We start from the raw sequence: 12,585 nt of genomic DNA, 5'->3' as shown, positions 1-12,585 counted from the left end.
ACAGGCAGTCACACATGCAGCAAGTATAGCTACATACAGACAGATACATACAGACAAGCATGTAGGCAAACACATCATCACACATACCATACACTCACCATATGGATCAGTCATACACAGCCATACATGTGACATACCATTACACCCCATGGTGTCTGCAGCAGCCCTGGCATCACACAGAGGAGTCTTCAGGCTTCTCCTCCTCCTCCTCCATCTCTTCGTCCCGATCTCTAAGCTGCCAGATCTCTGCTATACTGCAGCTCCGTGTGAAGAGGAGATGGGGGAAGGGTGGGTTAACCCATTATGTGCTGTATCTCACAGGCTGCTGAGCAGCCTCTAACTCTCCTGTGCCTTGTCCCAGTGAGGGAGGAACAGTGCAGGGCACAGGACACTTCCTCAGTCAAAACAGGAAGTGAAGATGTTCACAGCGTGTGTGTGGGCCCCCGGCAGCTCTCTGGGCCCCGGCACTTGCCCAGGTATGCCGGGTGCTGGAGCCGGGCCTGAATAAGCCTAATGACAGGTTCCTATAACACTATAGTAACTTTTGCCCACACTTTTTTAACTAAAAAACTGCATAGTTCCTATCCCCAGAAAATGAACTTTGTAAGACTATTGGCCACCCTGCCAAAAGGAGCAGCGAGTACCAAAAGTGTGTGTTATTCATGCAAGACAATAGAACACATTTATCAATTTTCTTTAATTTTTAAGACTTTTCATGCGACTTTTTTGCACCAAAAACATTGTCCTCTCAAAGTTCTCAATTGTCAAGTTTTGTGCAGTGTTCCCTAAGATATCACCTGAATCCCGATGTGCAAATAGTGACCTTTTATAAAAAGTTGCAGACTTTGACATAAGTCTAAGGCTGCCCCTTCCCAGGAGTAGAAATTAACATAGAACTGATTGGGACTTTTGGATATTATTTGGGATTTTTGTTTAAAAAAAAAAGTCACAAATTCTCTTAAGACGAAAGCCACATGTATCAATAAGAAAAAAACGCTGAGATACACCTGACCTGAAGGACAAATAAAGAAAAACAGACGGACAAAGCCGGACTTACATACATGTACCCCAATGTGTCTTTAATTTTATGTCTCCTGGCATGTCCCTCATCCCCTTTCCCTTCAGTTAACATCAACCTCTGCTCTGCCCAAAGGAGCGGGTGGGGGGGGGGGGAGTTGGGAGTTGAGGGAAATGCTGGAAAGAGTTAGTCTAACGCTATGAGAACTGTCATTAGGTTTATTAGTAAAAATCTAGTGATAGTTTTCCTTTAAATGAGGTCTAGATGTCTGATGATAAATTTCCCTCAGTGTGTGAGTTAAGATATTTGCTACAAAATTAGTTTCCCTGTGATTGTATGATTATGGGTAGTAATGAACAAAACTCCTGAGTATCATTTTGGTTCAATTTTGGTTCTTAAAAATTTCAGGGTAAACTGGAAAAGCATCACAATGACGCAATAATGCGCTGTGCTGCGATTCACTAAGATCCTGCCCCCGATATCCTGCATGTGTCGCTTCCCCGCTCAGGTCCCAGGAGTTCACCTTCTTCTTCCCGGTGCATGTAAGTGCATTGTCCGTGTATAATGCACTGTGCGGGGAGTCACTAAGATCCTGCCCCCGATATCCTGCATGTGTCGCTTCCCCGCTCAGGTCCCCAGAGTTCACCTTCTTCTTCCTGGTGCATGTAAGTGCATTGTCCGTGCATAATGCGCTGTGCGGGGAGTCACTTAGATGGTGCACCCGATATCCTGCATGTGTCGCTTCCCCGCTCAGGTCCCCGGAGTTCACCTTCTTCTTCCTGGTGCATGTAAGTGCATTGTCCATGTATAATGTGCTGTGCGGGGAGTCACTAAGATCGTGCACCCGATATCCTGCATGTGTCACTTCCCCGCTCAGGTCCCCGGAGTTCTCCTTCCTCTTCCTGGTGCATGTAAGTGCATTGTCCATGTATAATGTGCTGTGCGGGGAGTCACTAAGATCGTGCACCCGATATCCTGCATGTGTTGCTTCCCCGCTCAGGTCCCCGGAGTTCACCTTCTTCTTCCTGGTGCATGTAAGTGCATTGTCCGTGTGTAATGCGCTGTGCGGGGAGTCACTAAGATCGTGCACCCGATATCCTGCATGTGTTGCTTCCCCGCTCAGGTCCCTGGAGTTCACCTTCTTCTTCCTGGTGCATGTAAGTGCATTGTCCGTGTATAATGCTCTGTGCGGGGAGTCACTAAGATCGTGCACCCAATATCCTGCATGTGTCGCTTCCCCGCTCAGGTCCCTGGAGTTCACCTTCTTCTTCCTGGTGCATGTAAGTGCATTGTCCGTGTATAATGCGCTGTGCGGGGAGTCACTAAGATCGTGCCCCCGATATCCTGCATGTGTCGCTTCCCCGCTCAGGTCCCCGGAGTTCACCTTCTTCTTCCTGGTGCTTGTAAGTGCATTGTCCGTGTATAATGCGCTGTGCGGGGGTCACTAAGATCGTGCGACCGATATCCTGCATGTGTCGCTTCCCCGCTCAGGTCCCTGGAGTTCACCTTCTTCTTCCTGGTGCATGTAAGTGCATTGTCTGTGTATAATGTGCTGTGCGGGGAGTCACTAAGATCCTGCGCCCGATATCCTGCATGTGTCGCTTCCCCGCTCAGGTCCCTTGAGTTCACCTTCTTCTTCCTGGTGCATGTAAGTGCATTGTCCGTGTATAATGCACTGTGCGGGGAGTCACTAAGATCGTGCACCGGATATCCTGCATGTGTCGCTTCCCTGCTCAGGTCCCCAGAGTTCACCTTCTTTTTCCTGGTGCATGTAAGTGCATTGTCCATGTATAATGCGCTGTGCGGGGAGTCACTAAGATCCTGCGCCTGATATCCTGCATGTGTCACTTCCCCGCTCAGGTCCCCGGAGTTCACCTTCTTCTTCCTGGTGCATGTAAGTGCATTGTCCGGGTATAATGCGCTGTGCGGGGAGTCACTAACATTGTGCCCCCGATATCCTGCATGTGTCGCTTCCCCGCTCAGGTCCCCGGAGTTCACCTTCTTCTTCCTGGTGCATGTAAGTGCATTGTCCGTGTATAATGCGCTGTGCGGGGAGTCACTAAGATCGTGCCCCCGATATCCTGCATGTGTCGCTTCCCCGCTCAGGTCCCCGGAGTTCACCTTCTTCTTCCTGGTGCATGTAAGTGCATTGTCCGTGTATAATGCGCTGTGCAGGGAGTCACTAAGATCGTGCGCCCGATATCCTGCATGTGTCGCCTCCCCGCTCAGGTCCCCGGAGTTCACCTTCTTCTTCCTGGTGCATGTAAGTGCATTGTCCGTGTATAATGTGCTGTGAGGGGAGTCACTAAGATCGTGCACCCGATATCCTGCATGTGTTGCTTCCCCGCTCAGGTCCCCGGAGTTCACCTTCTTCTTCCTGGTGCATGTAAGTGCATTGTCCGTGTATAATGCGCTGTGCGAGGAGTCACTAAGATCGTGCGCCCGATATCCTGCATGTGTCGCTTCCCCGCTCAGGTCCCCGGAGTTCACCTTCTTCTTCCTGGTGCATGTAAGTGCATTGTCCGTGTATAATGCGCTGTGCGGGGAGTCACTAAGATCGTGCGCCGGATATCATGCATGTGTCACTTCCCCGCTCAGGTCCCATGGAGTTCACCTTCTTCTTCCTGGTGCATGTAAGTGCATTGTCCGTGTATAATGCGCTGTGCGGGGAGTCACTAAGATCGTGCGCCGGATATCATGCATGTGTCACTTCCCCGCTCAGGTCCCCGGAGTTCACCTTCTTCTTCCTGGTGCATGTAAGTGCATTGTCCGTGTGTAATGCGCTGTGCGGGGAGTCACTAAGATCGTGCACCCGATATCCTGCATTTGTTGCTTCCCCGCTCAGGTCCCCGGAGTTCACCTTCTTCTTCCTGGTGCATGTAAATGAATTGTCCGTGTATAATGCGCTGTGAGATGAGTCACTAAGATCGTGCACCCAATATCCTGCATGTGTCGCTTCCCCGCTCAGGTCCCCGGAGTTCACCTTCTTCTTCCTGGTGCATGTAAGTGCATTGTCCGTGTATAATGCGCTGTGTGGGGAGTCACTAACATTGTGCCCCCGATATCCTGCATGTGTCGCTTCCCCGCTCAGGTCCCCGGAGTTCACCTTCTTCTTCCTGGTGCTTGTAAGTGCATTGTCTGTGTATAATTTACTGTGCGGGGAGTCACTAAGATCCTGCACCTGATATCCTGCATGTGTCGCTTCCCCGCTCAGGTCCCCAGAGTTCACCTTCTTCCTGGTGCATGTAAGTGCATTGTCCGTGTGTAATGCGCTGTGCGGGGAGTCACTAAGATCGTGCACCGGATATCCTGCATGTGTCACTTCCCCGCTCAGGTCCCCGGACTTCACCTTCTTCTTATTGGTGCATGTAAGTGCATTGTCCGTGTATAATGCGCTGTGCGGGGAGTCACTAAGATCCTGCGCCTGATATCCTGCATGTGTCGCTTCCCCGCTCAGGTCCCCGGAGTTCACCTTCTTCTTCCTGGTGCATGTAAGTGCATTGTCCGTGTATAATGCTCTGTGCGGGAATCACTAAGATCCTGTGCCTGATATCCTGCATGTGTCGCTTGCCCGCATAGGTCCCCGGAGTTCACCTTCTTCTTCCTGGTGCATGTAAGTGCATTGTCTGTGTATAATGCACTGTGCGGGGAGTCACTAAGATCGTGCACCCGATATCCTGCATTTGTTGCTTCCCCGCTCAGGTCCCCGGAGTTCACCTTCTTCTTCCTGGTGCATGTAAATGAATTGTCCGTGTATAATGCGCTGTGCGGGGAGTCACTAAGATCGTGCACCCAATATCCTGCATGTGTCGCTTCCCCGCTCAGGTCCCCGGAGTTCACCTTCTTCTTCCTGGTGCATGTAAGTGCATTGTCCGTGTATAATGCGCTGTGCGGGGAGTCACTAACATTGTGCCCCCGATATCCTGCATGTGTCGCTTCCCCGCTCAGGTCCCCGGAGTTCACCTTCTTCTTCCTGGTGCTTGTAAGTGCATTGTCTGTGTATAATTTACTGTGCGGGGAGTCACTAAGATCCTGCACCTGATATCCTGCATGTGTCGCTTCCCCGCTCAGGTCCCTTGAGTTCACCTTCTTCCTGGTGCATGTAAGTGCATTGTCCGTGTGTAATGCGCTGTGCGGGGAGTCACTAAGATCGTGCACCGGATATCCTGCATGTGTCACTTCCCCGCTCAGGTCCCCGGAGTTCACCTTCTTCTTCCTGGTGCATGTAAGTGCATTGTCCGTGTATAATGCGCTGTGCGGGGAGTCACTAAGATCCTGCGCCTGATATCCTGCATGTGTCGCTTCCCCGCTCAGGTCCCCGGAGTTCACCTTCTTCTTCCTGGTGCATGTAAGTGCATTGTCCGTGTATAATGCTCTGTGCGGGAATCACTAAGATCGTGCGCCCGATATCCTGCATGTGTCGCTTGCCCGCATAGGTCCCCGGAGTTCACCTTCTTCATCCTGGTGCATGTAAGTGCATTGTCCGTGTATAATGTGCTGTGCGGGGAGTCACTAAGATCGTGCACCCGATATCCTGCATGTGTTGCTTCCCCACTCAGGTCCCCGGAGTTCACCTTCTTCTTCCTGGTGCATGTAAGTGCATTATCCGTGTATAATGCGCTGTGCGAGGAGTCACTAAGATTGTGCGCCCGATATCCTGCATGTGTCGCTTCCCCGCTCAGGTCCCTGGAGTTCACCTTCTTCTTCCTGGTGCATGTAAGTGCATTGTCCGTGTGTAATGCGCTGTGCGGGGAGTCACTAAGATCCTGCACCCGATATCCTGCATTTGTTGCTTCCCCGCTCAGGTCCCCGGAGTTCACCTTCTTCTTCCTGGTGCATGTAAATGAATTGTCCGTGTATAATGCGCTGTGAGAGGAGTCACTAAGATCGTGCACCCAATATCCTGCATGTGTCGCTTCCCCGCTCAGGTCCCCGGAGTTCACCTTCTTCTTCCTGGTGCATGTAAGTGCATTGTCCGTGTATAATGCGCTGTGCGGGGAGTCACTAACATTGTGCCCCCGATATCCTGCATGTGTCGCTTCCCCGCTCAGGTCCCCGGAGTTCACCTTCTTCTTCCTGGTGCTTGTAAGTGCATTGTCTGTGTATAATTTACTGTGCGGGGAGTCACTAAGATCCTGCACCTGATATCCTGCATGTGTCGCTTCCCCGCTCAGGTCCCTTGAGTTCACCTTCTTCCTGGTGCATGTAAGTGCATTGTCCGTGTGTAATGCGCTGTGCGGGGAGTCACTAAGATCGTGCACCGGATATCCTGCATGTGTCACTTCCCCGCTCAGGTCCCCGGAGTTCACCTTCTTCTTCCTGGTGCATGTAAGTGCATTGTCCGTGTATAATGCGCTGTGCGGGGAGTCACTAAGATCCTGCGCCTGATATCCTGCATGTGTCGCTTCCCCGCTCAGGTCCCCGGAGTTCACCTTCTTCTTCCTGGTGCATGTAAGTGCATTGTCCGTGTATAATGCTCTGTGCGGGAATCACTAAGATCCTGTGCCTGATATCCTGCATGTGTCGCTTGCCCGCATAGGTCCCCGGAGTTCACCTTCTTCTTCCTGGTGCATGTAAGTGCATTGTCTGTGTATAATGTGCTGTGCGGGGAGTCACTAAGATCGTGCACCCGATATCCTGCATTTGTTGCTTCCCCGCTCAGGTCCCCGGAGTTCACCTTCTTCTTCCTGGTGCATGTAAGTGCATTGTCCGTGTATAATGCGCTGTGCGGGGAGTCACTAAGATCCTGCACCCGATATCCTGCATGTGTCGCTTTCCCGCTCAGGTCCCCGGAGTTCACCTTCTTCTTCCTGGTGCATGTAAATGAATTGTCCGTGTATAATGCGCTGTGAGAGGAGTCACTAAGATCGTGCACCCAATATCCTGCATGTGTCGCTTCCCCGCTCAGGTCCCCGGAGTTCACCTTCTTCTTCCTGGTGCATGTAAGTGCATTGTCCGTGTATAATGCGCTGTGCGGGTAAGTCACTAAGATCCTGCACCCGATATCCTGCATGTGTCGCTTCCCCGCTCAGGTCCCCAGAGTTCACCTTCTTCTTCCTGGTGCATGTAAGTGCATTGTCCGTGTATAATGCGCTGTGCGGGGAGTCACTAAGATCATGCACCCGATATCCTGCATGTGTCGCTTCGCCGCTCAGGTCCCCGGAGTTCACCTTCTTCTTCCTGGTGCATGTAAGTGCATTGTCCGTGTATAATGCGCTGTGCGGGGAGTCACTAAGATCCTGTGCCTGATATCCTGCGTGTGTCGCTTGCCCGCATAGGTCCCCGGTGTTCATCTTCTTCATCCTGGTGCATGTAAGTGCATTGTCTTGCGAAACAATTTGAAAGTTAAATTCCGAGCTCAGTCCGAATCAGTCAAATCGTCTGACGGCCGCCCCCTAAATCGTGTTGCATGGAACCAGCGCAGATGTGACCAAATCCGATCGCGTGTGACACAATCACTGATTAAATACCTGTGCAAGCTGTGTAATCCCCAAAAAAGGCGAACAGTCCAACAAGAGTGAGAAACACAACCCTTGGGAAATGAGCCCCAATAAGTCAAGCTGCACACAAAGCTGGGAGGCTCAGCACAAGAAGGGGTATATATGATGACTGGGCGGATAATACCTCAGTCTTGATTTCTCCCCACTGGTGCCCTGATGACATGTTTGCCAGGCCCTGTCTGGTGTAGAATTGTACTTTAGCTCCAGGAACCCGGGCACAGGCTACAGTGCATGCGCCAGACAGGGTGTCCCTGCGCTAGGAATTTGCACCTTTTCATGATATGAGTAACGGCCCACTATGTAGAGTCATTACAAAATAATGTGCTCCCTTATGTCCCATTGAGCCTGATCACCTCTGTGAGGCTATTGGCACCCTCTTCTGTCCATAACGGGTAGTGCAGCTGTAATGTTTGTCTGCCGTGAAGGAGGGTTTACTTGCTGATCAATTATAACTAATATTTTATGCTTGTCAATCCTGTTCTGCCCCAAGCTTCCAAATTTGTTGGATGACCAGAATCCCTGCCAGAGGGGAAGTTTACTTTTATTCCCTCTGTCTTCGAAGTTCCAAAACAATTGGAGAACAATCTTAGTGATCCTTGCTATAGGACACGCGGCCTGCAGAGACTAGCTGCTGTTGTCTTCACACTGAGGACGATCTCCCTCCATCCAACCTAAAGCCCTATAAAGAGCCTGCCCTAAACTTGCTGCCCAAGCAGTTTCTATCTTCTCCAGTTCCAAGTTCCTGTATCTGGGCTGTGAGCTTTTACTACCAGACATCATCCCGGTACAAGTACGTCCTATTGCGTGAAGGGGATTATAACTTGATGTTGCTAAGTGTGAGGTAACTTCTGTCTTGTGGGTACAATAAAGATGGTTTTCACCACCTTTGGGAGAGCCATGTGAAACCATTGCCCCTTTTAGGGATAATTGTGCTATTTGCATCAGTTTTATAGTTTCCAATCTGTTTTCTATTTTATATAACAAAATACGAAGTTTAGAGGAAAAGAAACATACAATTTATTCACACACCGGCTATAGGGCGAGTTACCCACTAGGTGGCACTTCTGTGCAATCAAACATATAAACCCTCAAATAAAGAACATATAAAAATTAGCAGCACAATGTAAAAATCTTTCAAAAAAATGTAAACATCAAACTATCCCTCAATGGTTTAGTATTTGTTTGTATTCAAAGTGCATTAAAGGGGTTGTCCGACTATGGAAAAGATCAGGCAGGCGGGTTGCGGAGGTAAGTTTTATAAAAAGAAAGATGTACTCACCTCTTCCATCCCTCCCGGAGACCCGCGCCACCATCTCACTGAGTTCCGTTTCCGCCCGAGGTGGTTGGCAACACCCACCCGTCCCTATTCCAAGCGCTGTACCCTGCCCCGAGATAATGAGACCGGTCGGACCGGAAGCCAAACTCAGCAGAGCCCCTGAACAAATAGGGACACGGACCAGCGAGACAGCGGAGCGGGACGCGGGGAGCAATGGAGGAGGTGAGTACAGCTTTCTTTTTTTACAACTTACCTCCCCAGACCACCTGCCTGATTATAGCCAAAGTAGGAAAACCCCTTTAATGTAACAGAATAAGAATGTTATATGTTCCCACTAACGAAAGAGGGAAACACATGTACATAAAAAAAACCTGGAGATGCCTACACGACGGACGTTCCAGCAAACGCATAGGTCTGCATCCGGGAGTGATCTGAAATTAAGCTCTGAATTGTTATTTGTAGGTTTATTTGTTCTCTATTTTATCTCATAGACGTCTACAGCAGAAGCCTAAGACCCATCATTCAGATACACAGCACTAAGAACCATTTAGATCAATTCTAATGAATGAAGAAGTGATATCGGAAGGGAAGTCCACATCAGAAAGTGACCCAACTCTCTCTGATATCAGGATGGCGCCGACGTTACGGGCGGCCTTGGTGAAGGCTCTGATGAAGCTGAAGGACTCAAGTTTCCAGAGATTCAAAGAGAAACTGAGTGTTTGGGAAATCAGAGAAGAATATAAAAATATCCACAAGGATGAGCTGATGGGGAGAGATCCAGAACATGTTGTAGATCAGATTCTGGACCATTATAGATGTGCCTATGGAGCTGAAGTGACCTTGGCTGTTCTGGAGGACATAAAAGAGGCGAAAGTTAGTGAGGACCTCCGACACGACCTGAATGAAGGTAAAGAGTGAGTCTCTTTAAAGGACTGGTGGTAACATCTTGCAAAATCTAGACAGTTTTGAAGAAATTCTGGATGAGAGAATATGCAGGTCACACTTTAAAGTGTCATCATAAATCGTTTTATTGTGTGTGTGATGTAGTGAACATCTTTCTAATATACTTCATTTAAGGGAACCTGTCACCAGGCACCTCATTTTCACTAAAGACGGCAATGGATAGGTTATTAAAGGAAAATTAAGGAAGAACCCACTGAGAATCTGAGAATGCGGGTTGTGTTGGCCAAACCTCACCTACACAAGAGGCATACACCAAGAGGCTTCTTGATGGCGTGAAGGTGGCGGAGAATGCAAAATAATCGCAAGTGCTAGCAATAAGCTGGCGTGGCGCAGAGCTCCTGATAGATGTGCCCCATTATCAGTATGAAAAGTTTGTAAGGGCCCAGCATTTGGCCAGAGTATACCCGGGTTACAGTGGCCTAGGCTATATTTTACCCTGGGGTATAAATGAGCCTATTCATACCTCCTTAGGCCATTTAATACCCCATAAGCAGCAGTGTGATATGCACGGGAATACTATATTTTTCTACATTTTATTGGGGATTCAGCTCTGAGAAGTTAAGTTAGAAACTGAACTGACTGAAATCTTATAGTTTCACATACAGAATTATCACACGTTCAGATTTTCTGATGTGAATGTGTAAACATTGGGGCTCATTTACTAAGGGTCCGAACGCCGCACTTTCGTCGGGTTTCCCGAATATTTCCGATTTGCGCTGAATTGCCCTGGATTTTTGGCGCACGCGATCGGATTGTGGCGCATCGGCGTCGGCTTGCACGCAACAGAAATCGGGGGGCATGACCGCCGATCAACTCGACGGATTCGGAAAAACCATGGAATTTAAAAAACGAATTGTGTTGCAAGATCAAGCACTCACATGCACCAGGAAGAAGAAGGTGAACTCCAGCGGACCTCGGCGCAGCAGCGACACCTGCAGGAACTCGGACGCACGATCTGAGTGAATCCCGGCAGACCCGAATCCTTGTCGGACAACGCGCCACGGGATCGCAATAGGAACGGGTAAGTAAATGAGCCCCATTGCGTTCCTATTATGTGTACCTAAAACGGTTTATGTCGGCATTATGTCAATGAGTAAACCAGTGATGACTTATAGACTGGAGGGATGTACTCCGGCCTAGGCTACTTTAATCCCCCCTGGTAGAGAATTTATCCCCGGGGTATAATGTGGCCTTGGCCTGTATATACCCAAGCTCCACGGTGGACGTGTATATTCTGGTCTGGGGTGTGGCCTTGGCTATTTCATACCCCGGGGTATTCTCTGGTCTAGGCCAAACAAACCCGGGTATAATCTAAGACAGATTTATTCTGGCCTGCTACACTGGGAGCGCCACAAGAACAATGCCACTGACCACGGGGTGATAGACCAATGTTATACATGATGCTCCTGGTCTTCGTTTTCTTTTTACCTCCTCAGGCACAAAGGCAAAGGGGTGAGTGACAGATCTGTACCCCTTACAGCTATTCCTCACCACAAAGACAGTACAAGTGGTCTACAGTCTATTAAATTCACAACTCATATTAGGAGAGACTTACAAATATGTCCTTCCTCAACTTTTCCCATATGTTGACATATTGAAAAGAAAAATTGATTTTAAAGGGAACCTGTCACCAGGAATGTCATTTTCAGCTGGTGACAGGTTCCAATAGCCTCAGCAATGATGAGTTTGAAAATGCCTTTGTCGTAATTCTGAATAAATTCAGTACTTAAAGGGGTTTTCTCGTCTGGGCACTCACATTCAGTTTCACTAATCTTCCATATATAAACATTTCTTCAATTGGATGTTATTAAAAAAAAATGTTCCTGTGTGAAGATAATTTCCCATAAATGCAGCCATGTTGTGCCTTAGAAACGAGATAGCTTCCTCAGTTACGACCACCTCACACTCTGGCAGCGGTGGCCAGATATGCGCTAATGACCCCTGTCTGACCACCAGGATTCAGCGATCATTACCACAGGACGGCTGCGGGACCTGCAGTAACTCCCGGACATTTCATATACAAAAACTTTTTGTTTCTTTGTGCAATCCCTCCAGCAGAGGTGGTCGTATCCGGGGAAGCTATCTGGTTTCTAAGGGACAAAATGACTACATTTATGAGAAATTATCTTCACACAGGAACATTTTTTTTAATACCATCTAATTGAAGAAATGTTGACAAACTGAATGTGAATGCTCAGATGAGAATACCCCTTTAAAGGAAACCAACCACCCCGGATGGTAGGTGCTTCTATAGGACGTGAGGATAGCCCTTTTAAAAACTTTAATTTCCCTAATATGCAGATTTTCTAAATAGGCTGCTGGGGCGTGGAGTAGCCGGAGCTGAGGCTTCACGGCACAGCTACTCCACGCCCCATTAGCCTCTTTGATCCTCCTACCAGAAATCTTTGGCACGCAGCAGTGGGCCTGGTGTTCTACGCATGCGTAGACGGCAGGCTTCGCGGATGAGAAGCTGCGTGTCAAAGATTTCTGGTAGGAGGATGAAAGAGGCTACTGGGGCGTGGAGTAGCCGTGCCGTGAAGCCTCAGCTTCAGAAAATCTGCATTTTAGGGAGTTAAATGTTATTAAAAGATTGCGGGAACGTGAAGATTAGCCCTTAAAAGGGCTATCCTCACATCCTATAGATGCACCTACCACCCTCTACCTTTATAGGTAGATCCGTGAAGGTAGGTTTCCTTTAATAAAAGTATATTAGACATTATCTGGATCCCTACCAACACCATCCAGCGAGTCACATGGGGAGACAGCTCTAAGTCCCCATCTCCTTGATCTACCCTTTTTCCTCACTCACCCCCCTCCCTCTGCCTCTC

General features: G+C 48.9%; 1 protein-coding gene across 2 annotated transcripts in view; it reads left to right on the top strand.

Annotated features, from left to right (window-relative positions):
• Positions 1-12,585, top strand: part of LOC140128357 (uncharacterized) — a 55,078-nt gene that overhangs the window by 4,386 nt on the left and 38,107 nt on the right. For both annotated transcript variants that reach the window (XM_072149995.1, XM_072149994.1), the window contains exon 2: positions 9,286-9,701. In XM_072149995.1, the coding sequence (XP_072006096.1) occupies positions 9,356-9,701 (346 nt within the window). In that variant the 5' untranslated portion in view covers positions 9,286-9,355. The remainder of the gene's footprint in view (positions 1-9,285; positions 9,702-12,585) is intronic.

The sequence above is a fragment of the Engystomops pustulosus genome, chromosome 4 (assembly GCF_040894005.1).
Source record: "Engystomops pustulosus chromosome 4, aEngPut4.maternal, whole genome shotgun sequence".
NCBI lineage: Eukaryota > Metazoa > Chordata > Amphibia > Anura > Leptodactylidae > Engystomops > Engystomops pustulosus.
Note: the sequence above shows the minus strand (reverse complement) of the source record. Positions and strands in the feature narration are given on the sequence as shown.